We start from the raw sequence: 24825 nt of genomic DNA on the forward strand, positions 1-24825 counted from the left end.
TAATAAATGCACCAAGACGTAAACATTTTTTCATGCATTGTCTCGATAAGAATACAATGGGAATTTGTCGCATTGCCCAAATGGAATCATGAATATTGTAAATTGCTTTATATGGCGCCGTGCTCTATTAATGTAAATAAAACAATAGCACTCAAAATGTGGTCAACATTTTAGGGCCACAATGCAATGGCATTTAAACAATAGAATTTAAGATATGGTTCGCCTTTCTTTGATAAGTGACCTAAATTTTGCAAGAAGTTGCAGGATTCTGTAACCCAGAATAAGTTCACCGTTGCTTAACCTAAGCTCAATAGACATCACGCATAAGAAGGAATAAAACTTGTTATATTAAGAAAGTCACGATAAGATTTCATGGTAAAATTTACATATGGAATAAGAACAGCGTGGAAAAAGTGCTGATTATTCCGTAAGGGAGATTATGGAACTCACTGAGTCATCGAAAACAATTAGGATGCAATTAGCCTCAATGATTTGGTGTTCATATCGGGAATTATCGAATAAAAAAGTCAGAAAACCATTTGCTTTGATTAGTTTAAAATCAGAAATAAAAAGATTGATTGATATAAAAGTACTTCAAACCACTGATAATTTCTAAAAGATAATTCTCGTATCTCGAAAACAAGCGAGAACTAAAACAATGTATACTTGAATACTAAAAGAAAGAAAGAAAGATAAAAACAAAATTAATCACTTATGGGAAAACTTCCTTTTATATACAATTTAATTGCAAGATTAATGACCCCGCCAGCGGCATCCCAGACCGAAAAGAATGTCTGAATACACATTTGGGAAATGTGTCTATGTTATTAATTATTTTCAATTAACACACTCTTTTGCTTAGCAATTTAAACGTATCAAAGATGAATTTGTAAAAGTACTAAGCTCAAGAATAAACTACCCATAAAGTGGTGGCCTGGTGGTAGTGTCCTCGCCTGGTGATTGCGAGACTGGGTTTCGAGTCCCGCTCAAATTCATTAGTTCCTTTGGTCGTTGTAACCGAACCATCCTTGTGAGCTAAGGATGGGGATTTGGGGGAGCCTATAGGTCTATCTGCTCTCATCAGCAGCAATTGCCTGGCCCTCCTTGGTCCTAGCTTGGGTGGAGAGGGGGCTTGGGCGCTGATCATATGTAATATGGTGTCTCTAGGGCATTGTCCTGTTTGATAGGGCAATATCACTGTCCTCTGCCTCTGCCTTTCATGAGCGACCTTTAGACCTTTAAATGCGATGACCCTTGGTGTGAAGGGATTTAAACAAACTTAAGATAAAAACATATTCCATCTAAAAAAATAACTTGCCTGTCGGTGATAAATGATATCTTTCGGAACCAACGCTTAAAGGCACCTGGCAAACGGATTAAACCTTTTTCCTTACTTTATATTTGAAATAGGAAAAGGAAAGTCTTAAGGTGCATCAGATATAAGAGAAGCTTGAACAAATTATGTACAAGAGCATTTTGACAGCGCAGCAAATTGGTTGTAATATGATAAAAAACAGAACACAATAAACCGTTTGTTTTTGTTGTCCTTTACTGCTGATATCATTTAAAAATATCTAAATCGTTCTTTTATAAATAAAACAGTATAAAGAAAGTAGCTCAACTGCTATGAGGACTGCTCTCCCGATATGCATTGTTTCTAATGAGCGGAAAGAGATTTAGTATTCGACCTTTGAAAATCACCCAAAATGGAATACACAAATGTTCTCTTTGGAAACAATAATGAATTTAGATTGAAAAAATAAAACATATAACACTACTCTCCTCTCTATAAAAACGTAGAGAAATTCTTTTCAGTCGATGATGATTAGGACTAAAAAAAGGGGAGACCTCTATTCCCTAATGGAAATACCATGATAACGCCACGTTCAAGATTTTTCCCTTTTCCTTTTCGTACCCATTACCCTCTTTTAATTACATATTAGGCCAACCTTATACTAACAATTTCAGCAGTATTTGAATAAAGGAAAAGTAATTACATTATAATTTTGACTATACGAGAAATGGAACTCCGGAAAGCGAACATATGTAACGGATAATAATACTAATTAACAAGTAATTGGAAGCTTCAATGTGACAGGAATAACTATATATATATATATATATATATATATATATATATATATATATATATATATATATATATATATATATATATATATCCTATTAGCGATTCACCGAATCTCAATTGTTTAAAGTTGATTAACAAAGTAAACAACAGCGCTAAAATCAACAACAATCATACAAATTTCTTGACCAGAATTAAAGAATTTCTCTTCGAGTCTGGAGCATCACAAGCGCCAAAAAAAAAAGAAAAAAAAAAAGAAAAAAAAAGAAAGAAAAAAAAACAGGGAACATATAATTACTTTTAGCATATGCATTCTGACATTTTATCAATACATATTAATACATATTAAAGCTGCGAGTTATTGACCAGTAGATGACTTAGCTTATTGTTATCCCAACTACTTTTACCTAGTGAATGATCATTACTAATCCACTAACGAGTCCCAGAAGAACCTCTTCTCAACCTGTAAGAAAATAGACTACGTAGGAACTACAAAATCATCTTTATAAAAATTCAAGGAAAATACAATTTCAGTCTACACTTCCATTAACATCAAGGTCAAGTAAAAAGTCTGAATTTCGTGGGACTGAAAAAGGTAAGGAAGCCAGTTTAACTTCAGGAAAACCGGAATGAGGTAGATCAGGTTTCTGGTATCTCTGCCTCTGTCAAACACATCGGTCAAAACGGTTGCCTTTTCCTGTGGACAGGGAAGGACAGAGTAATCTGATTTATACAGAAGAGTAATTTATTTCAAGGAAGGCCGCCATACTATCTTTGAGCAAATAACACTACTTCAATTATTTATGTATTTTTTATTCTTTATGAGAGAGAGAGAGAGAGAGAGAGAGAGAGAGAGAGAGAGAGAGAGAGAGAGAGAGAGAGAGAGAGAGAGATAGAGAGACCAAAGACATTTTAGATGTCGCAAGAACAATCTAATACAAGGTGAATAACACTTAAAGATAGCTCTAGTAATTCAATTGATAAAAGATTCAAGCAAAAAAGTAGACTGCAAGGAAAAAGTACGCAAAAAAGCGGAAAAAGAAGAATAAATGCAAAATAATTTAAGGAGAGGAGTAAGGGAACTGAGCTACTTCAAAATCATATCTGAATAACTCATCTTGCTGGCCCTCTCTGTCCCTTTCCTTATTCCTGTCACACGAGGGCCTTCTGATGCAGTTTGATACTGGACATAAGATATGTGGTTCTATAGAATACCTTACGAACCAATGTAGGAGAAGCGATGAAAACGATAAGAAGCGGCAGCCATAACTGAGTTAACTCTCTCTACACTTCTTTGCATGTTTGTGTGGAGAGAGAGAGAGAGAGAGAGAGAGAGAGAGAGAGAGAGAGAGAGAGAGAGAGAGAGAGAGATATTAGGAACTAATCATACTTATGCATTGAAGATTACATCTACCAAAAAAAAATACTTATGAATATGCTTCTAAAATTCCTTCTTGCTTTAAGTATATTATACGTGTCTCTGTCATCTTATTCCAGTTCAAGTAGCTAAACTTTCCAGAAGATTCTACAAACCAGCATTGAGATAAGTAATTTCCACGTCCTTCCTTTCTCTATTCCTTCAAAAAGGTAACTTTAAACATCAAAGAAAAACTTTACGTTAGTTATAATATCTAAGTTTCAGTATTAAAGTTATGCTCAGTGGGTTTCCAGTAACATCTCAGTCTTTTATAGTTTATTTATGACATATTTGTTTTTTGTGTTGTTAATAGTTTATATATGACATGTCTGTTTTGACGCTGTTACTGTTTTTAGAATGATTTATTGTTAATTTTTTCTCTTCATTTATTTATTTCCTTATTTCCTTTCCTCACTGGGCTATTTTTCCCTGTTGGAGCCCCTGGGCTTATAGCATCTTGCTTTTCCAACTAGGGTTGTAGCTTGGATAGTAATAATAATAATAATAATAATAATAATAATAATAATAATAATAATACTTGTTGTCACCACACAGTAAACCTAATCTCCCCTAATCTTCGTGTACATTCTTCCCCCGGATGTTACCTGATAAAACATTTCGTGTTTGATGATCGAGAAGAAAAGGAGACCTAAACAGAGAGTGGACAATCTCCCTTTGATCTCGGATTATAATTAGGGCAGGAAACAAACTTGAAAAGCTTTTATATAATGATTCCGGTGCACGCTCACAAGCTCCCCTTTCTAAAGCTGCAACGTTGCAGTACAAAGATCGATAGAATGCTTTCCTTATTCAGATGACGTCCGTGTCCACTGAGAAATCTTTTCTCATGGGGGACTCTCGGTAATTCTCTGTTATGGATCTGTTCGAGAATTTGCATAATAGCAGAGAGAGAGAGAGAGAGAGAGAGAGAGAGAGAGAGAGAGAGAGAGAGAGAGAGAGAGAGAGAGAGAGGGGTTCGCTTTTCCATGTCATCGTAGACTTGGATTGAAAAAGTCAGGCTTCCATCACCCTGAAGCGTTTCCCGAGTTCACGTGAACTTGGGGTTTTAAGTTTCACGAATAATACATTGAATCTCAAATAGGAACATGTGCTTGATAAGAAAAACCAGACTAGACATTTGCCCTTGAGCCGTTCATTAGACTGTTTTAATTCTTTGCGAAGACAACGTACAAACGAACTCGATAGCTTTATGTTTAAATTATTGCGTAATTTTCCATTTCTTGGGACAAATGAGAAATTTACACTTTAAATATCACACAAAATTACTTTGAAAATATGAATTATATAACTTTTAATCTTTTTCATATGACTAATTTTACTTAATGACTATTCTCTAAAATATCAGAATTTAATATACAATTTTCCATAATTATGCACGAAAGTGAATAGTATATTTTTCATGAGCGGTGACAATGTATTGCTAAATATGTCTATAAAATGCAGAAAAGTATTTTTCTGTCCAGCATTGAATAGGATATTCATTCCACAATATTCATGATAGATGAGGAATTTACCACAAGTTATTATGTAATGCAAAGTTTTATTTCTACGAAAAGGTATATTAAAGTCGGATGTTACGATATAAGTATCGACTTTGCAGCTTTGCACTTATATTGCAACGAGCCTAAAATCAACAGTCATCTAGAGAAGACTTGTAATCAGTAAACTCTTGAATGGATTTTAGCAATATATATATATATATATATATATATATATATATATATATATATATATATATATATATATATATACATATACTAACGTTCTTCAGATATTCCAGTGGTTACAAATCTTGTACAAGTTACTTTATATATTACCATTATATCTGCACAGTTCATTTGCCTTCTGCAATACATTGCTGTAAAAGATCTGTACTGTAATAAATATTGTATGTTTCTTTTATTAATAAAAATATTTTTTCATTTACACTATCAGTAAAGCAAATGGCCACTATAGCTTTTAAATCAATATCTGACATTAAAAATACTACAAACTGTTGCCTGATATGACTTTAGAGGAACAGTGCACCACTGTGATTTCTCTGAGTTGAGCATATTCATCAGGGCAGCAACAGAAGTAGTTAAGAGCATTGTACTGAATGAGGAAATGGGATTAGAGGGTCAAGACAAAGGTTTTGTTAAGGAATAGCGAGGTATAGCTTGGGAAGAAAGCAAGAGAAGAAATAAGAGAGGAGGCCAACAACGAGTTTAAGCTAAATGAAAAGAGGAGGCTGAATCGCAAAGAGAGTGGGATGAAAGACAAAGAAAAGAGGCATAAAAACAAAGAGAAGAGGCATAGATATAAAGAAAAGAGGCATAAATACAAGGAAAAGAGGCATAAAGACGAAGAGAGATGGCTAAAAGATAAAGAGAGGAGGTTAAAAGACGAAGACAGATGGCTGAAAGATGAAGAGAGGAGGCTGAAAGACAATGAGAGATGGCTGAAAGATAAAGAGAGAAGGTTAAAAGACGAAGAGATGGCAGAAGGATGAAGAGAGGAGGCTGAAAGACAATGAGAGATGGCTGAAAGATAAAGAGAGGAGGTTAAAAGACGAAGAGAGATGGCTGAAAAATGAAGAGAGGAGGTTAAAAGACGAAGAGAGATGGCTGAAAGATAAAGAGAGAAGGTTAAAAGACGAAGAGAGATGGCTGAAAGATGAAGAGAGGAAGCTAAAAGACAATGAGAGATGGCTGAAAGATAAAGATAGGGGGCTAAAAGACGAGAGGATGGCTGAAAGATAAAGAGAGGAGGTTAAAAGAAGAAGAGATGGCAGAAGGATGAAGAGAGGAGGCTGAAAGACAATGAGAGATGGCTGAAAGATAAAGAGAGGAGGCTAAAAGACGACTAAAAGATGAAGAGAGGAGGCTGAAAGAAAAGAGGAGACTAAAAGATGAAGACAGGAGGCTGAAAGACTAAGATAAGCGGTTAAACGATAAAGAAAGGAGGCAAAAAGTTACAAGGATGAGGCTGGCAGACAAAAAGAGAAGAATGAAAGACGAAGAGAGGAAGCGGAAAGACAAAGATAAGAGACTGAAAGACAAAGATAAGGGATTAAAAGACAAAGAGAGGAAGCTGAAAGACAGACATGAGACTGAAAGACAAAGACAGGAAGATGAAAAAAAAGAGATGAGGATGAATAACAAGGACACAAAGCTGAAAGGCCATGAGAAGACCACAGAAAAAAAAGGAAAGTTATTTGATAACAATATTAGCAATAGAATGAGCAATTAGAAGAAGAGCTGGGTATTATGAGTACTTGAATAATACAGAGAAATTTTAAGCAGTAATCCAGGACAGACTTCACTGGCAGAGCATCAAAATAAAGTGATGATATAGAGGCCAGCCAGAACAAGACTGTGTCCTTCACCATGTGCTACTAAAGACCTAATTTCGAGAGAGGGGGAGAGATGCTGACTATGGGAATGCTTGAAAGTTTGATTAGCCCATACTGAATATTAATACTGATGGTCAAGAAAAATCATAAAATAAATGTATTTTTCCTTAATCATAGTCAAATGAATGAAGTGACACATCATGATATTAAACTAATAAGATATCAAGAGGCTAAGGCAGTAAGACATCAAAATATAAATTTCTTCACTTAAGTAGATATTGTATAAGAACGTTAATGTCACATCTAAATGGAGGAAGCATAAAAGAAGACATGTTTTTCAGTATCGAGTTCCTAAAGGTTTAAAAGAATGCCCTTTGGACTGATGAACTTGGCATCAACCTGCATAGTGATGAGGAAGACATTAGCCAAAGCCAAGAAAACTGAAAACTGGGTGGATGAGTGTTAACTCATTTAAAAGCATAGGATAAGCACACCCAGGGACTCAAGGACGTATTCTAAAGTGAGCAAAGCAGTATGCATTATCCTCTTCCCCATGAGTAATATCAGATATGGTGAAGAGGAACTTATTGGTCACAAAGTAAACTACATGAAGATCCAGGATGTATCACCATTTAAGACCAGAACACAAGTGAGATCTTGCATCATGGATTAACAGGTATGCTAATCTTACAACTACTTTGAATTACTTAGAATAAAAGAACGACCGAACAAAGTTGAATGGAAAGTAAAACAAGAACATTGATTTGTTGAATTAAAGCAGCCTTTAAACATTGCATCTATACTCGTGCACCAGCCTTCAGTAAGATTTCCATCGTGAGGACAAATGCATTGAGTGAAAGATTGGGAGGCAAACTCCTGCATGATTTTCATGATGACATATTTCCAAAAGCTTATGTAAATTAATCACTCAAGAGAAATTAGTGCAACTATATCATAACCGTGATGGAATGTCCAGAGAGAGTGTTTGTAGTCAAGAAATTCTAGAAGTGCCTGTCAGGATTGGATTTCATGTTAAGCGGGGTTTACACGATCGAATGTTCGTCGAACCCGGTTGACGAACCTGCTTGTCATACGGTTCGAAGAGGTGGAGTCAGCCACAGATGCATAAGGTTTGTGGACAATGAAGCCCCGCCCAGGCGAAAACCGACTTTCCTCGAACCGTTCGATGAGCGTGTTCGACAACCGAATACTCCGTTCACACGTTGCAACATCACTTCAAACACTTGTCTGTCGAACCGCGTTCGACCGTGTAAACAAGCCTTTACAGACAGACCACAATCCACTCACTAACATCCAAAAATATAACATTAAAAGTCAAGTAATTCTGGGCACTGCAAAACAAAGCTTCAAGTTTCAAGTGCAGATTATTCCAGGAAAGCTCGAAGTTGGATTAAGTTGAAATGCTTTGAGTTTAGTTTATTGATTGTTATGATTTTACGATTTCATCTTTACTGTTGTTATGATTTCGTTTTGAAATTAATAATAATAACACGGTCTTTTCAAGTGGATATGTATTGTGAAAGTATGAACCATACCAAATTTCCCCCATTTCATTTGTTAGTAAAATATCTTTCATAATCATTTTCTAAAATATTAGAAAAGCAAATAGATTTCTTTTCAATAAACTCATATGCATAATAGTCTGTTTTTATTTCTATGTCAGATATTAACTAACAAGGTTGTTCGAATAGGTTCCGATAGTTCTAAAATCGCTACTAGTTATCAAATTACTTAAAGTTCTATTTCTGCAGATGAGTATTATGCACTAGATTCGCAGTGATGATGTAAATATTAGGTTATCATTTGCATTTTACAGTCTCAGATTATCATTCATCCGGAGAAGACTTACCTCGAATATTCTCTTCAGTGGAGTTAGCAAGAAAAAGTTATATATTAGTTCTTCAAATTCAGTACTTTATTGATTATTATATATAATCAGTATACATCTAATGAGTTCATTGCCCATCTCTAATACACTGCTGTATAAGCTCTCTAAATAACATTGTATTCTCTTATATAAAGCAACTGGTCACTATCAATTTTAAAAACAATATCTCACATTAAACATATAAAACATTTTCATTCTACTTCATAAGCAAGGTAATACTCTACTTAAGGTTTGTGGTGTAACAACAGTTGCAGGATCACAAGAAATAACCTTTCTAACTTCCGACTTTAGATATATTGTGTGTCAATGTGCATGGGCATAAGGATGTGGTTTTGTACTGGTAATTCGAATGCCAACAATATTATGAGGTTAGATATTGACCTAAACCAGAATAAATTGACTTCATATCATTACAAATAAGGAGAGAGAGAGAGAGAGAGAGAGAGAGAGAGAGAGAGAGAGAGAGAGAGAGAGAGGACCTCAATGTTTCATAAAAACTTGAAAGAACCATGATTCAGGTTTCAAGCTCTTCACGGAAACGAAAGAGGCACTAAAAATTCTGAAGAGAGAGAGAGAGAGAGAGAGAGAGAGAGAGAGAGAGAGAGAGAGAGAGAGAGAGAGAGAGTTCAGATGAAAGGAAAGCGATCCAATGTTATGAATCAATCAAAGCGGCTTAAATGTAAACAATAAAATGAACAGCAGGATCCAGCGCCTGACATAATAGCCCAGTTAATATAAAAGATAAAAATCGGTTGAAAAGAGCCACGCATATTACACAGTAGTGACATAAATACGATGCTATTTTAGGTATCACTAGCGAGACATGGATGTGATAGGACACGAATTCCCCTTCTGAATAACGCCGTGTCCGAAAACAGAAATGCACAGGCAAAAATGATTGGGGAATTATGGAATGGATCTAACTATCAATGAATAAACAGTAATCAAATTGATAAGCGGAGTTTAGACGCAGTAACCTACATAGTGTAGTAAAGCTCCAGATGGGAGAGATCCCAATATTAAATGAAATGTTGCAGAGTTATCAGGTGATTCATACGATTACGAATTAAACACGATTCTTAGATATAAACTTTAAAAAAAGCCAGTTTTGCTATATGATATTATGGAGGCCGTTAAAAAAAGGATTGAAAAAAAATTTGCAAACTCCCTTTCATTATGTGGACAAGAGTAACTCCCCCAATTCACATTATTTTGGAACTGTGGAAATCTGCCATCTTTGGGCGATTCTAAGACTGGTTCTTCACATTACTTATAAGTAATGGAATTTTCTTCCTGCTTACGTTCTCCATCACCCTTACAACCCTCCGTCATTTACGAAGAAAGATTATCACATCTGGTTTTCATCTTGGTATGGATAAGAAAATGGAATAAAATTATAAAAGCACCAGCTGCTGCATTACTAAAGGCTTCAGAACCTATCAAAACAACATGAGGGTAAACATGAGAGAGAGAGAGAGAGAGAGAGAGAGAGAGAGAGAGAGAGAGAGAGAGAGAGAGAGAGAGTCACATGGAAAACAACCAAGCGGATCAAGAGAGAAGTCTTACGAGGTCTTCACAGCTGTAAGTAAGAAGAAGACTTTCCTGAGTCTTCGAGGAATTACTTCACCGAAATAAGACGTTCATGCTTACTTAGCCTTACAACCCAGATGCCTCCCTTCTCTTCTTAAAAGGACGACGGAGCTACCTCTGAAGTATTAATAGATCATAAATTTTCATTAGTTTAATCTGTATCGTAATGTACATGGGTCTCACCACATTCATTTAAGTAATTTATCATTTAGATCGTACCTCTCAACAAATTACTAGGAGTTTACTCAAGGTATATTTAAATGATCTTGATTTTACTAACAATTCATGAGAATTCGTTCGTAGGCTTTGCTAACAGCCAGCACGATAAGGCATCTAAATTCCATTTCCTAAATTACTTTAATTAAAGACACGAGATAGCAACATAATTCAGCGTGTTTCAAAAATCACATAAAATTCCTAAAATAAAATCCCTATCTTAATATGATCTGGAGAGAAATAATGGAGCTTGAAATATTTGAGAGAGAGAGAGAGAGAGAGAGAGAGAGAGAGAGAGAGAGAGAGAGAGAGAGAGAGAGTACCCTTATGAAGACTTGAAACCGATACTTTGTACACTTACAAACGTAAGGATTCCAAGCTACGATGTCACATTTCAAAATTCATAGAATTTGACATCGTTTTAAAGTTTTGAAGAATTAAACCTAAAATCAGTATCATCTATTACACAAGAAGGACGTAAAGACTACCGTTTTCAGATTGTGTAAGAAATCATAAATATCATTTATGAAATCAACCTTTCAGCGTGAATGCGTCCACCTGTTATTTTGTTTACATTAGCCACAGTCTGGATTGTGGAGCTCTTGAATGCACAGATATGGAAGAAAGAGAGAGAGAGAGAGAGAGAGAGAGAGAGAGAGAGAGAGAGAGAGAGAGAGAGAGATAGTCAATTTGTTATATCATTCACTTCCTTGACTTGCATAAAATATTGTAATCATAAATGATCGGGTCATTAGAAAATTGTTAACTAGATGCACGCTTACTGTTTACCATTAAAAAAATATTTATTTTGTAAACCGGTATTACTTACCAGTAGTCTTGTGAATTAAAATTGAAAAAATCTTGAGGTTGTAACAGAGACATGTTATCAAGCTTTATACTATTAGGAGAGTATATATATATATATATATATATATATATATATATATATATATATATATATATATACATATATATACATATATATATATATATATATATATATGTGTGTGTGTGTGTGTGTGTGTTGAGAGAAAGAGAGAGAGAGAGAGAGAGAGAGAGAGAGAGAGAGAGAGAGAGAGAGAGAGAGAGAGAGAGAGAGAGAGTTTAGATTTAATGCGTAGGCAGGATATGGAACAACTAATCGATAACATGAGGATAATAGAAATACTGCCCTAAACTGCGGTAGGATATCAGGATAAGTACTAGAGGAGTGTTATTGGAGCTCTACAAGAATAGACAGAAAAATATCAGGAAATACTGAGACCGAAGAGATGAAAAAAACCCAAGAGGAAACACTGGCCCTCCTGTTTCAGGGCAAAAATCTTCTACTGTAATTGGACATCGTAAGACCCTTAGTGATCGCCTCTGAAACGGTCTGCACAGCCAGTATAAACAATAATGGCCGTAGTGGCTCATCGCAGCCAGTGTCTCTGATGCAATTCAGGAGGGTCGTAATCTTCTCCCTTATGGTTCTGGGAAACGGAAGAATAGCCCGGGCTGTCTTCTGGTTCATTTAAAATATCATCCAAGACTGTTATGACATCCAGAATGCCATCACTTGTTCAGGGATGTAAATAAGAGAAGCTCGTGACAGTTGCAGGGATGACTATCAAGGATGTGAATTACACCATAAATCAAATCAACTTGCTACTGGCTAATAAAAGTTACAATAATTATTTTGCCGATGACTACCTGAGCTGCTGAACTCATGACATAATCTCACAGATCTTAGTCATTTCTCTTTTCTCTATCACTGCCTGATAAAGCAATAGGAAATGGTTACTGAAATACTTTCGATACGGTAATAGCCCACTATATGTTCTCTGTCCCTAAATAACCTAATGTTATCAAGATCTTTATAATCAAATGGAAGATGTGTAAGACAACTAGAACATGCGTAAGGAACCAAATCTCTCCACCCGCTTCTTGCAAACCTTACAAGCTCCTTGATAGCACAAACACCAAAGGCACAGAAGACTGAAGAGGCTACCCATAGTACACTCATGTGTCGACTCTGCAAGGACAACCATAGCGGTAATGTCTGCTCCAAATAAGCCCTTCTTGAAGCAAGTAAATCACAGGGGTATGAGTTAAATCTCTGCCCTTCCTGTCTATAGAAAGACCACCGTACATCAGCCTGTCTCGAAGACATCACATTTTGCAACTGTGAAGGGTGCACTAAACAATTTTGTCGCATTCGGGTGCTCTATACAACCTCCAATATCAATGCCATTATGAATCCTACTTTTAAATCCTGAAGGAATCAGCCAAGGTTCTGCATGCCCTCAACCATGCAGCTCCTACCAAGAATAGCCTTTTGTCAACTGCAATACCATCTAACAGTGCTTCCCAAGGGAACCCTCACCTTGAGAGGGCACTCCGGTCAACTTCAAACTTGAGCTTTCCTACACAGCAGGTCACAAAGAGGCCGCATTCATCGACAAGTCATACATATCTGGTCTCAACAGCCTTCGGCACTAACCATGCACGACAAGCCTACAACTTTGTTATACTCAAGGAAGAATCCAACAACACTTCGCTTAGACCTGGACTGAGGACTGTGCATGGCTACGGGAAAGATACACAAAGCAGGAAAAATTGGGAACATGTCCTGTGAAGGAACGAGACTTTACCTTCTCAGCAGTGAAATGTTGACGTCACCGGTATCCCCTAGGAATTATAAGTGCACTCTACAGAACCTCTGACAGTATCATGCAGTACATAAACGTACAAACGGCTAAGAAAATGTACAAGAGACACCTTAACAATATCATTCCCTTGGAATGCAGCTTTAAAAAAGTCTCGAATTGCCCTAATGCCGGGTACCTCACTTCTCTTTCGATTTGCATATAAAGTTGCTTTGAAAGGAATCAAGCAGCAAGTTAAACAATTAATGGCCAATCACATGCAAATGCGCAAATTCATAGTTCAAACTCAAACATCAAAAAAGCAGAGAGAACCTCTTAATTTTCTTGTTCATAATATAAATTGTGATCACACTGCATGTTGTTAATTCATTTCAGATTTTTTCTCTCTTTTAATATCTTATTCTACCTTTAGCTACTTTTGTTGATTTCATGTGCACTTGCCACAAGATGTTTGATTGCATCATTCAAGATACGATTGAAGATATTAAAGTCAACCTACGGTTGTATCTTGCAAATGCATCCCTACAAAATGAAACCTTTGGATTTGTGTATTTATTGTGATTAACGTCTCGTGTTCTCCCCTCTTTAATTTCTATATTCGAAAATCAAGTAATAAGTAGTAACTTACGCTAATGTTCAACCTTAGTGTTAACACTTCGTCCCTTGAATTCAGAATTTAAACCTTGAATAGACTGACTCTTGCAGTGAATACACACTTGATTTGTAAGGATGTTTTTCGTTTTTCCCTTTTCACCCTTTCGTTAACACAGTCATTTAATTGTTCGCAAATGAGTTGTGATTGTCTTAAGTGATTAATAATCGATAACGCTTTGCTAATGATACAAGGAAGCCATAGCATTTCAAGACATTTGCACATAAATCACTGAGCCAGCAATGAAAACTAAGCAATAGTTTGAGACAATAGAAGGAACCTACTGATGAAAAAAGGTTAAAGCAATACAATATTTAAGTAGAAAAGAAAATGTTGTAATTTGTAAAAGACAATTTTGTACTGAATTGTTCGATGAACGACCACTTTGTGAAGTTTCTAGCATACCTTTGTCAAATTAAAAAGTAACCAGGAGGATTGATGAAATGGCAGAGCATGTTGAAGATCAGTTGTTAAAGCCAGTTCAGGTATCACAGTTCACTGGCAAGAGGATAAACCAATTGAACTATCCAAAGATATGTAACAATGTCATCCTTTTATTATAAGCACGTGGTTGTGGGGACCTATTGGAAAAGTCTCTGCCTGGCACTTGCTGGACGAGAGATCGAGTCCCGCTCAAACTCGATAGTTTCTTGTAGTGTCTGCAACCTCACCCTCCTTGTGTGCTAAGGATGGGGATTTGAGTCACCGGCAGCCACTGCCTGGCCCTTCGTGGTCATAGCTTGGGTGAAGCGGGGTTTGGGCTCTGATCATATGGATATATGGTTAGTCTCTAGGGCATTGCCTTGCTAGTTAGGGCAATCTGTCCTTTGCCTCTGCCATTCATGAGCGACCTTTAAAGATGAGTTTCTTGAATTAAGTGGTATTACCTAGAAATTTCCATAAGCATTCCCCGCAGCATATCTTTGGGAAGCTGGTTTATCTGTAATGGTTTAATAAAGCATAAATAAATGCGTATGCTTGACATTAAAGCACAGTTTTGTGCGCTTTAATGTCATTGAACTTCGCCTTGATTAGCTTATTTTATCCAAACAAGAAATAAAGCCTCACTTGGAGCATCATGTTTTTCCAGCTAGGGTTGTAGCTTGAATAATAATAATAATAATAATAATAATAATAATAATAATAATAATAATAATAATATAATCAATCTACTGGGCGCTGCATCTATACAATCGGATAAAGTCTACTTTGACATATATTACACTCTTGCAATACATATACAAACTGTACATCATATTGCATTGTCGTTATGGAACAGCGTTTTACAGATTTTATCTAATATTCTAATTCATAATTTGGCTGATTCACTTCCTATGTTTGTTTATTTTCTCTTCTCCGAAACTGCAAGCTATGAAGTATTATTAATTAAATGAATTAACATCTGATTAACCTTTATAAACTTTCTATACTTTAAAATGCGGAATTTCTAATTCTAAACAATATATAATTGTTTTTACGTGTACTTTCATTTGGTACTGGCATAATTTTGTAATTTTGTTCTATTGCTTTATGTAGAGATTTTGCTATATTGTCAATATGTAGATATTACTTCAATTTTATATTAATGAAATTCATATCAGTCCATACATTTCTTTGATTCTTTGGACCAGTCCCAGGAGTTGAAAGGTTTGGAAGCCATTGTTTTGAAGGACAAATTCAATATGAATTATTGGAAAGGTTTATCACTGAAAGATTATCATTGATTGCAAATGTGCACTGTCATTATTCGTCAGTTGGCATCTTTTTCTGGTGAACTATATAACCCAGTCCTTTTAAAGATCACGTCCCAGAGGTCAACGTGTCTGTCTTCCATGCTTCAACCCACCCCTCTCTCAATTAAATGCCGTCACTTGTTCTAAATGCAGGAAATAAATAAGTTAAATTTTACATTCCCTAAATTGAAATTCTAAAGCGTTGAAAAGTCAGACAAAAATGAAAAGGAAAGCAATTTTGTATGGATTTGAGTATTTCTTTCAAAGAATTGAAAAACTAAAATTTATTTTGGAGCTCTTCAAAAACAGTGTATGTTAATAATTTGTGTGGATACTGACTTGTTAAAGGTTTGGAAAAGCCCCAAATAGTTTGTTGGACTCCTGGAGCCTCCAGGTCAATGGAAGAAAGGTAGCTTGTTTAGGAAGTTTTCCAGCATCCGACATCCGATATGGCATGTGTAATGATTGCGGTTGCTACACCAGTAAAAGGGCGAGAAAGAAGTAGATGAGCCAGTCTTTCTATCATTCATTCCTGACTCTTGACTTATACCAAAACCGTTACTTTAGATGTGAGGCTTTCTGTCCGACGAGGAGACTGAGGTGGCTATTAGAAGACTAAGGAAAAAGTTGTTCTAGGACTTATGGGTAACATTTTGAGGATAAAAGAAAGTAAAGCTGGCCTAACATCTCCAAACCCTCGCCTTCATCATCTCAAAAACAAGAAAGTGGTTTCTGAAGGCGATCTATGGACCGATACCTCTGACTTTGTGTGCTACTGCTGAGCCAGGCACTCAACCTCTCCTTGTCGGATGATGCATACACTCACTTGTCTCATGAATCCAGAAAGAAAGAGTATTCTTAGACATTTAAATCTTATTCATGCCAGTGCTATTCAAGTCTGCTACACTCAAGCCTGAACTGCCGAGTTCATTAATTTTTTAGATAGCATCACGATGCCATTAATGGACACAGAAATATCTGACCTTTATCCATGCTGGTGGTGTCTTGAAGGGAAGGAATTGAGTTCTTGAACCTGGGGCCATGGATGGACATGTTCTACGTTTTGGTCATAAACCCTAGCATAAAACTAAACTAGTGGAGGGTGAAAAGGAAATCTGCAATCTGCTGAGAAGATGCTGAGACTGGAGAGGGATTCCTTTTACGACACCAATCACTGAGGATGACCCACTCTCCCTAGTAAACAGCTGCAGAAGACTGTAACAGGTATTCAGATATCTCTTTCAAAATTGCCTCTCGCTTGGATGAGACACTGAATAGTCTCCACCCGTGAAGTGCAAGCGACAGACATATGGTACTGTATTTCTGAAGATGCTACTGACGGAGAAAAATTGTCATGGTAGTATCTTGAGATCTCGGCTTGAAGAGCATATCGAAATACCAAAGGGGTCATTCTAAGACCCAACGAGATCAACACACTGTTGATCAGTTGGTAATTCAAGGTAATTGGGTGGGAAGGTGTACCTGTAGGTATCTAGTTCGTCCTATGGGTGCTGAAATGCATCCTCTAATGTTTCCCAAGGGTCCAACCAGTATGGTTAAAATTTTTTTTAATCGAAATGCAAGATGTGCAAAAATGTAATGAAAACCTTACTACGAAAAGATTTATCGACCCGTAATTTGCAATGCGTTATATGTATATGTAAGTGTAATGAACACATACACAATTATGTATGCATACACACACACATATATATATACACATACGCACTGTAGATATATATAAGTGTATATAAACAAGTATATATACATATATAAATATATACTATACATAAATATATATACACACAAGTATATATATATATATATATATATATATATATATATATATATAAAACCGTAGTTGTGTTTATTGAATCATGGAAATGAATTATAAAAGATGGTAGAAGATTTTAATAGAGAAAGCAGAAACGTTGGCCTGAAAATGAATATGAGTAAAACCAAGATAATGTACAAGGAAAATGCAGAGAAAAAAGTTAAAGAGTTATAGACAAGCCGCTAGTAATTGTTAAGTAATTTACGTACCTAGGACAGACAGTAAAGTGTTTTCCCTGGACAAAAGACCGATATTAAAAGAAGGATAAGCATGGAATGGAGAGTTTTTGGTAAACAAAATGAGATTATGAAATGTAAAATGCCACTTTCTATAAAAAAGTATTTAATGAGATGGTCCTACCAGTATTAAATTAGAGCCTTATTAAAGCCTTAAAACATAAGATAGTTACAACTCAAAGAGCTATGGCAAGAATAATGATGTGAATAACACTAATAGACAGAAAAAGAGCAACATAGATACGAGAGCAAACTATAGTAGAGGATATTCTAACAATGTGTAAAAAGAAATGGACATAGACAGGACATATAATGAGAATGACAGACAATAGATGGACACTAAGAATAACAGAATGGGTTCCTACATATTTGTAAAAGAATTCGGGGAAGGAAGAGAAGACGATGGATTGACGAACTAAGAAAGTTTGCGGATGTGGACTGACATAGAAAGACCAGAAACAGACGCAAGTGGAAGGGCATGTCTGAGGCCTTTGTTCTGTAGTGGACTAGTAACGGCTGATGATGATGTGTATATATATGAGTACACATATATACAAGTATATACAATATATATACATATATACAGTATGTGTACATATGTATGTAACATAAACAGGATAAATACGGTTGATATCCCCAAAACTAAAGCTTTGAAGATCGATGACTGCGCGAAATAAAGCAGAATGATCCAGCCAATGCAACTGGGAAAGCCGAAGCTTCCGTCGCATCTCCCTCCTGTTCGTTCTCCTCATCTGATGCTGGACAAACCAAGTATCATGTGGTGGCTTTCAAGTCTAGGATGATCGAGGGATCGATCGGGAGGGCGTATAATATTCTAAAGAATTTTATTAGGAGCGTTATTTGTGTCTACACTTTAATCAGTAAGAGGTTTTACCAACTGAAACCTGTATTAATCTGTATTTTACACAAAGTTGTATTCCAAATTCCAAAAGAGAGAGCTACAGGGTTTACGAACTTCAATAAATTCTAAATAAACTTTCATTATCAGTTCAGAGTAATATGTAAGGTAAAAAGAGCTCTTAACAATGGGGAACATATCTGTGCACAGCACATACATATAAGAACTTAGATGTATCCCAATAGATCTAACAAGGTTTACGATGTTCAATAAATTCGAAATAAACTAAAAAATCAACAAGTTCAGAGTAATATATAAGGTAAAAAGAGCTCTTAACAATAGGAAACATATCTGCGCACAGCACAGACATATAAGAACCCAGATGTATCCCAATAGATCTGACCATGCAACGCTAAAAGAATCCATGGAAATATTCCTGAATTTCTTGTTGTGACTGGCGGATGGGGGCGTCTAGTCGGCGCCACAAGTCTATTCCGATGCCAGCAGCATCCCGACGTCGTAACTGGAGCTGCACAATTCAATCTCCCTTCAGTATTTACTCAAGGGGGTGTTTGGAGTTGGGGGTTGGGGGAAGGAGTTGCCCCAACACCCATCATTTAGACGTAAACTCTTCCCTTAATCTCTATCCGAATTAGGATCTGCTGAGACAATAATTTTCCTAAAAGAATATTCTGTATATCTATTTTAATGTTTTTCGAACGTATACCAGTATTAATATGTCTCCTAATTCCCTGTCACTATGACCGTCTTTGAATTGTTCAAAATAAACAATATCTTTCGAGGATCTGAGAAAACTCGATAGAGGTATAATGCAGGTTAGAACATCCCCATGGCAACAGATGATGTGGAGGGGAAGGTTATTGATGTGTTAGGGGGCGGAGAGTCGAAGCAATTTCCCTTCAAAACTACATAGGCTTTCAAAGTGCTTTCAACATGTTGCACCAAACTAACTTTTGGTTTACACGCATACTGCACATCCTATGCTCCGCTGATCTTTGTGAAAGTAAACGAAGTTTATTTTAGTGTATATATTCTTGCATATTATTTGAAGAAATGTTAAAATCATTCATTGTAACTGAATTATTCATGATCTTTCCTAATTTTGATAAATGGGCTTTCACAGCATGCAAAACTTAACTGATATTAAATGTCCAAAACCTAGATACCATTTTATTCAGCTGCACTTTATTTTCATTGAATGGAAATATCAATGGAGAGTAAGAAAAGAGAAACGCTTGCCATATAAAATCGTAACAAATACAACAATTTCTGCTTAGAATAAAACTTTTGTGTTAGAGAGAGAGAGAGAGAGAGAGAGAGAGAGAGAGAGAGAGAGAGAGAGAGAGAGAGAGAGAGAGAGAGAGAGAGAGAGAGAGAGAGAGAGAGAGAGATTTCCCTTACATAAAACGCAATCACAAACAAACACCCACAGAGGAGATGAAAGGAGGAATGGACTAAATGGGATTTTTAAAAATTCACAGGGTCTCCATGGAGTGTTTGCGGGTATACAAGGGTAGGTAGAAATAATTAAAATGATAAATGTTGAGAAGATATAAAAGGAAAGAGAAAAATACTTGAGGTGTATACTGCATGATAGAGGAGAGTAACAGATGTAGGCACACATAGAGATGTATAAGGAAACTAAGGTAGCAAGAATAATGTGAGTGAGAATAGGATGGCCAGTAAAAAAAACAGAGGGGAAATGTGAATAGAAAATTGCCCAGACAGAATTAAATGCTGAGAGAAATGTTAATGAGCAAATGGAGCTCAGAATAATAGATGCAGGTGAATAGAGACTTTTGGGTGTGAATGCAGTCCTGGGTCAAAAGAGTGAGTTTTTGAGGATTTGATGAATGTGGAGGATAAAAGAGAGAGAGACCAGACTGGTGTTAAACTTGAAAAGGTTATTGTAAGGAATGTCTATGGGAGTGACTATTGAGGATATAAGAAAGGTTGAAGAAAGGAAAGACACCAGGAGTTGATGGGATTACAACATATTATTGTATGATGGTGATAGTGTTATTGAGTAACTGGCAAGTGCTTATAAGGTATGTCTGGATGAGGGACCTCTTCCTTAACCAGACATAACTTATAAGGAATAGGGGAGAGGAAAAGTTATTCCGTGGTGTAAAGGAGATAAAGGCAACTGTAATATACATACAGACGTAATGTTAGTTAATTCATAATGGAAAGTGTATGGTAGGATTTAGACAGAGAAAGTAAGGCATGAGAAGTGATAAGGGAACAATGGTGGGGCATTAGACGAGAAAGGGGCTATGTTAGAAATGTTTGTTATGGAGTGGGTATGTGAGAAGTAAAGTTGAAAAGCAGTATGCGGCTAACTTGAACTCCCACAAAGATTAGGGTAGAATTCATAGAGGTAATGTGGAGGGTGTTAAGATTGTATGGTATGGATGATGAGGTGTTGAGAGTTATTGAATCTTTTTATGAGGAATGCGAAGCATGTGCTAAAGTGTGTAGGAAGAAGATTAACTCCTTTGGGGTGAAAGTGGGTCTAAGAAGATGCTGTTCAACATCTTAATGAATAGCGTGATGTGATTGGTCAGAATATAGGCAGAGGATCATGGATCATGAATGTAAGAGTTAGATTTTGGGATAAAAATAAAGTTGCTTATAGGGTAGGGAATGATTGATTTTCACAGATGTACTGAAGTGGATAAAAGTTTAATATAATTTCCAAGAGAAGAAATTCAAGAGTGAATAGTAGCAAAAGTAAGGTTGATGAAAACCGGGCAGATAGCTTAATAGTCAATGATATGGATAGTGGAAGAATTGAAGTACCTGGGAGTAAATATAATGGATAGTGATAAGAGAAGATAAGTGATTCATAGGATAAAAAAAGTAAGAATCCAAGTTGGGAATGTATGAAAGCGTTATTGAACCAACTCTCCTTTATGAAGTGAAGTATGGATGTTGAGTGCATGTTAAACAATAAAAAAAAGGCGTTAAAGCTATAGAGGTGTAATGTTTGCATAGTATATGTGATATAAGAAGAATGAGTAGGAAGAGATATGTGGAGATCTACTGTATAATACAAGTGGTAAAAAGATTAACATAGAGAAAAAAAAAATGGATCAAAGTAAATTGAAGTGATTCGGTCATGTGGAAAGAATGGAGACAGGAGAAAGTAAAGGCTCAGAAAGAGCTGGATAGATTTTATTAAAACCATTTTGGAAATGAAGGGAATTGTAATTCAGGACGCACAAGAGTGTATGAAAGATAAAGGTGAATGGGTCAGTTTGTGTAGGCAAATTAAACGTACTGCTGAGGCGCTCTGTGTGTATGGGAATGAAGCGAATTATTGGTGTGGAAGTCTTTGCTACATATAGGTCATCTTCCATTCAGCAATTAAAGTTTGAGAATGGATGTGACTTGTGTACTACTTTTCTCTCGAGTTAAACTATGTCGGGTGAATCAATAATATATATATATATATATATATATATATATATATATATATATATATATGTATATATATACACATTATATATATATATATATATATATATATATATATATATATATATATATATATTCATCAACCATGAAACTAGCATATCATATGTCCGTTCCTAACAACCTAGCATCTTTCGCCAATCTTAAGCAATTGACTGTCTCCCCAATGCTGATTTTTGCTTACTTGCAAATAAAGTTAGGAATATCGGCTGACATTTACTGTCCTTTCATAGCTACCTGGAAAGGGATTTACAAGATCTTTAAGGAAGACAGATGAAAATAATATTTCGGGCCGTACCAGGATTTACCTCCCAGAATAAAATTTTTGATAAAATAAATTAGATTATAGGGATAATTCGCGAAATAGATTTTATTCCTGCAATGAATACTATGGAATAAAGTTCTTCACACAAACAAATACACACACGAATATATACAGTATATATATATATATATATATATATATATATATATATATATATATATATATATATATGTGTGTTTGTTTGTGTGGAGAAATTTATTCCATAGTATTCATTGCGGGAATAAAATTTATTTCACAATATATATATATATATATATATATATATATATATATGTGTGTGTGTGTGTGTGAGTATACGTATACGTATACATATACATATATACACACACACACACATATATATATATATATATATATATATATATATATATATATATATATATAACCGTTGCTTAGCGTTCGTGGTATTCGTATAAAGGGCGATTCACACAGCACTATCACGTCACGTCACGTCACGTCACATCACGTCACCGTTCGTCAACCGTGTTAGTATTCACACTATTCATCACGACACCGTTCCGTCAATATTTCTTCCATGTAAATAAATTACGTGTTCACACTAAACGGTTCGTCACCATCACATCACGGCATCGTCAAGGACTCACGGCACGGATTCTTTCCAAGAATATTTTGACGTGACGTGACGTGACGGTGCAGTGTGAATGAGCCTTTAAAAGGGTGATTGTTTAATTCCCCCAGCGAGCCGGATCACTTTAATTTAAACACTGTTAAACAGCAGTATGCCTCTGTTGATTTAAAAAGTGAAATGGTTGAAAAGGGTCCTGGTAGTACTCCAATAATGGTCTTACCGAGAGTTTTATATTTGCAGTGTTTCGAAGCATCAGTAAGTAGATAATCGATGATAGATCTACTGTCATGCTAGAAATATTTGGTGAAAAAAGATTGAGTTATATTTATAGTTGTTATGGTGTGAAAAAGTTTAAGTAGATAAAAAGCAGTTTACTTCCGTCCTCTGGTCTTTTATGTCAATCGATTTCTTCCAAGAGCTCAACTACTTTACATGAGTGTATTCAATTTACATAATGAGACACCAGCGAAACTGCAAATGCTCTCCATGAACACACGCACATAAAAAAAAAAAGATACATTTTACAAAAACAAAGTTCCTTGGGAAAATGCAGAGTAAATTAATGTGAATAGTAGCGTGATTTTTGAAAATTCCAATATCATCTATATAAATCCTTTATAATTGAAAAGTTTAGAGCGACTTATTTTCTGGGTGAATAAGTTTTTACGTTGATAACGAAAAGTATTTCGCAGAGATGAGCATGGAAAAAGGAGATTTTTGGAGCAGACATAATCTCAGAAGATATATGGCCCAGTGGAAACTTCGGTTAGGGTAACTCAGCTTAAAAATCCACAAATACCTTCTGGAGTCACTTCCTCAAAGGAGAAAAGATTTATACACGAAATTATGCATGCACATAAACACACACAAACACACTGATGTATATAAATGCTCATGCACACATACAAATATGCACACACGCGCTCACTCACTTGTTAACACATATATTCATATATTTATTTATACATATACATATATATATATATATATATATATACACATATATATATATACATATACACACATACACACACACACACACACATATATATATATATATATATATATATATATATATATATATATATATATATATATATATATATATAATCTCTCCTAAATTATTCACAGCATGACTAGAATTTTCTAAGAATTTAGACAGGGAAAATGTAGGAATTAATATCAATGGGGAATTCCTCAACAACTTAAGATTTGTAGATGACAAAGTTCTGTTTAGTGAATCATGAGAGGAATTGCAAAATATGATAGAAGAATTGAATAGAAAGCAGATATGTAGGACTGAAAATTAATATAAGTAAAACTAAAAAAATATTCTATGAAAATGCAGAGACAACAATGGTTTTGGACGAACTTCTAGAGATTGTTAATGGATATACGTACTTAGGACAGACAGTAAGTGTTTCCCCAGGACATGAGATCGAAGTTAACAAAATGAGATTATGAAAATTAAAATACCATTTTCTCTATAAAGAAAAGTATTTAATTAGATGGTCCTACCAGTATTAAGTTATGATTCACAAACTTAGAACCTTACTAAAGCCTTAGAACATAAGCTAGTTAAAACCCAAAGAGCTTTGGAAAGAATAATGATGGGAATAACACTAAGAGACAGAAAAAGAACAACAAGGACACGAGAGCAAACTAAAGTAGAGGAAATTCTAACATGTAAGAAAAGGAAATGGGCATGGACCGGACATATAATGAGAATGATAGATAATAGACGGACATTAAGGATAACAGAATGGGTCCCTACAGATTACAAAGTAGCAAATTTGCGGGGGCTGACTGGCATAGAAACACTATAAAGAGACGTGAGTGGAAGGACATGTTTGAGTCTTTTGTTCTACAGCGGACTAG

The 24825-nt window shown here is 35.5% G+C and overlaps 1 protein-coding gene across 10 annotated transcripts in view; it reads right to left on the reverse strand.

Annotated features, from left to right (window-relative positions):
* Dis3l2 (Dis3 like 3'-5' exoribonuclease 2) overlaps nucleotides 1–24825 on the reverse strand; it is a 374186-nt gene that overhangs the window by 69655 nt on the left and 279706 nt on the right. The window contains exon 3 of one of the 10 annotated variants that reach the window (XM_068363718.1): nucleotides 8729–8740. The exons of the other annotated variants lie outside the window; for them this stretch is intronic. Coding sequence (XP_068219819.1) covers nucleotides 8729–8740 — 12 coding nt within the window. The remainder of the gene's footprint in view (nucleotides 1–8728; nucleotides 8741–24825) is intronic. 10 annotated transcript variants of the gene reach the window in all.

This window comes from Palaemon carinicauda, chromosome 40 (genome assembly GCF_036898095.1).
Source record: "Palaemon carinicauda isolate YSFRI2023 chromosome 40, ASM3689809v2, whole genome shotgun sequence".
Taxonomy (NCBI): Eukaryota; Metazoa; Arthropoda; class Malacostraca; order Decapoda; family Palaemonidae; genus Palaemon; species Palaemon carinicauda.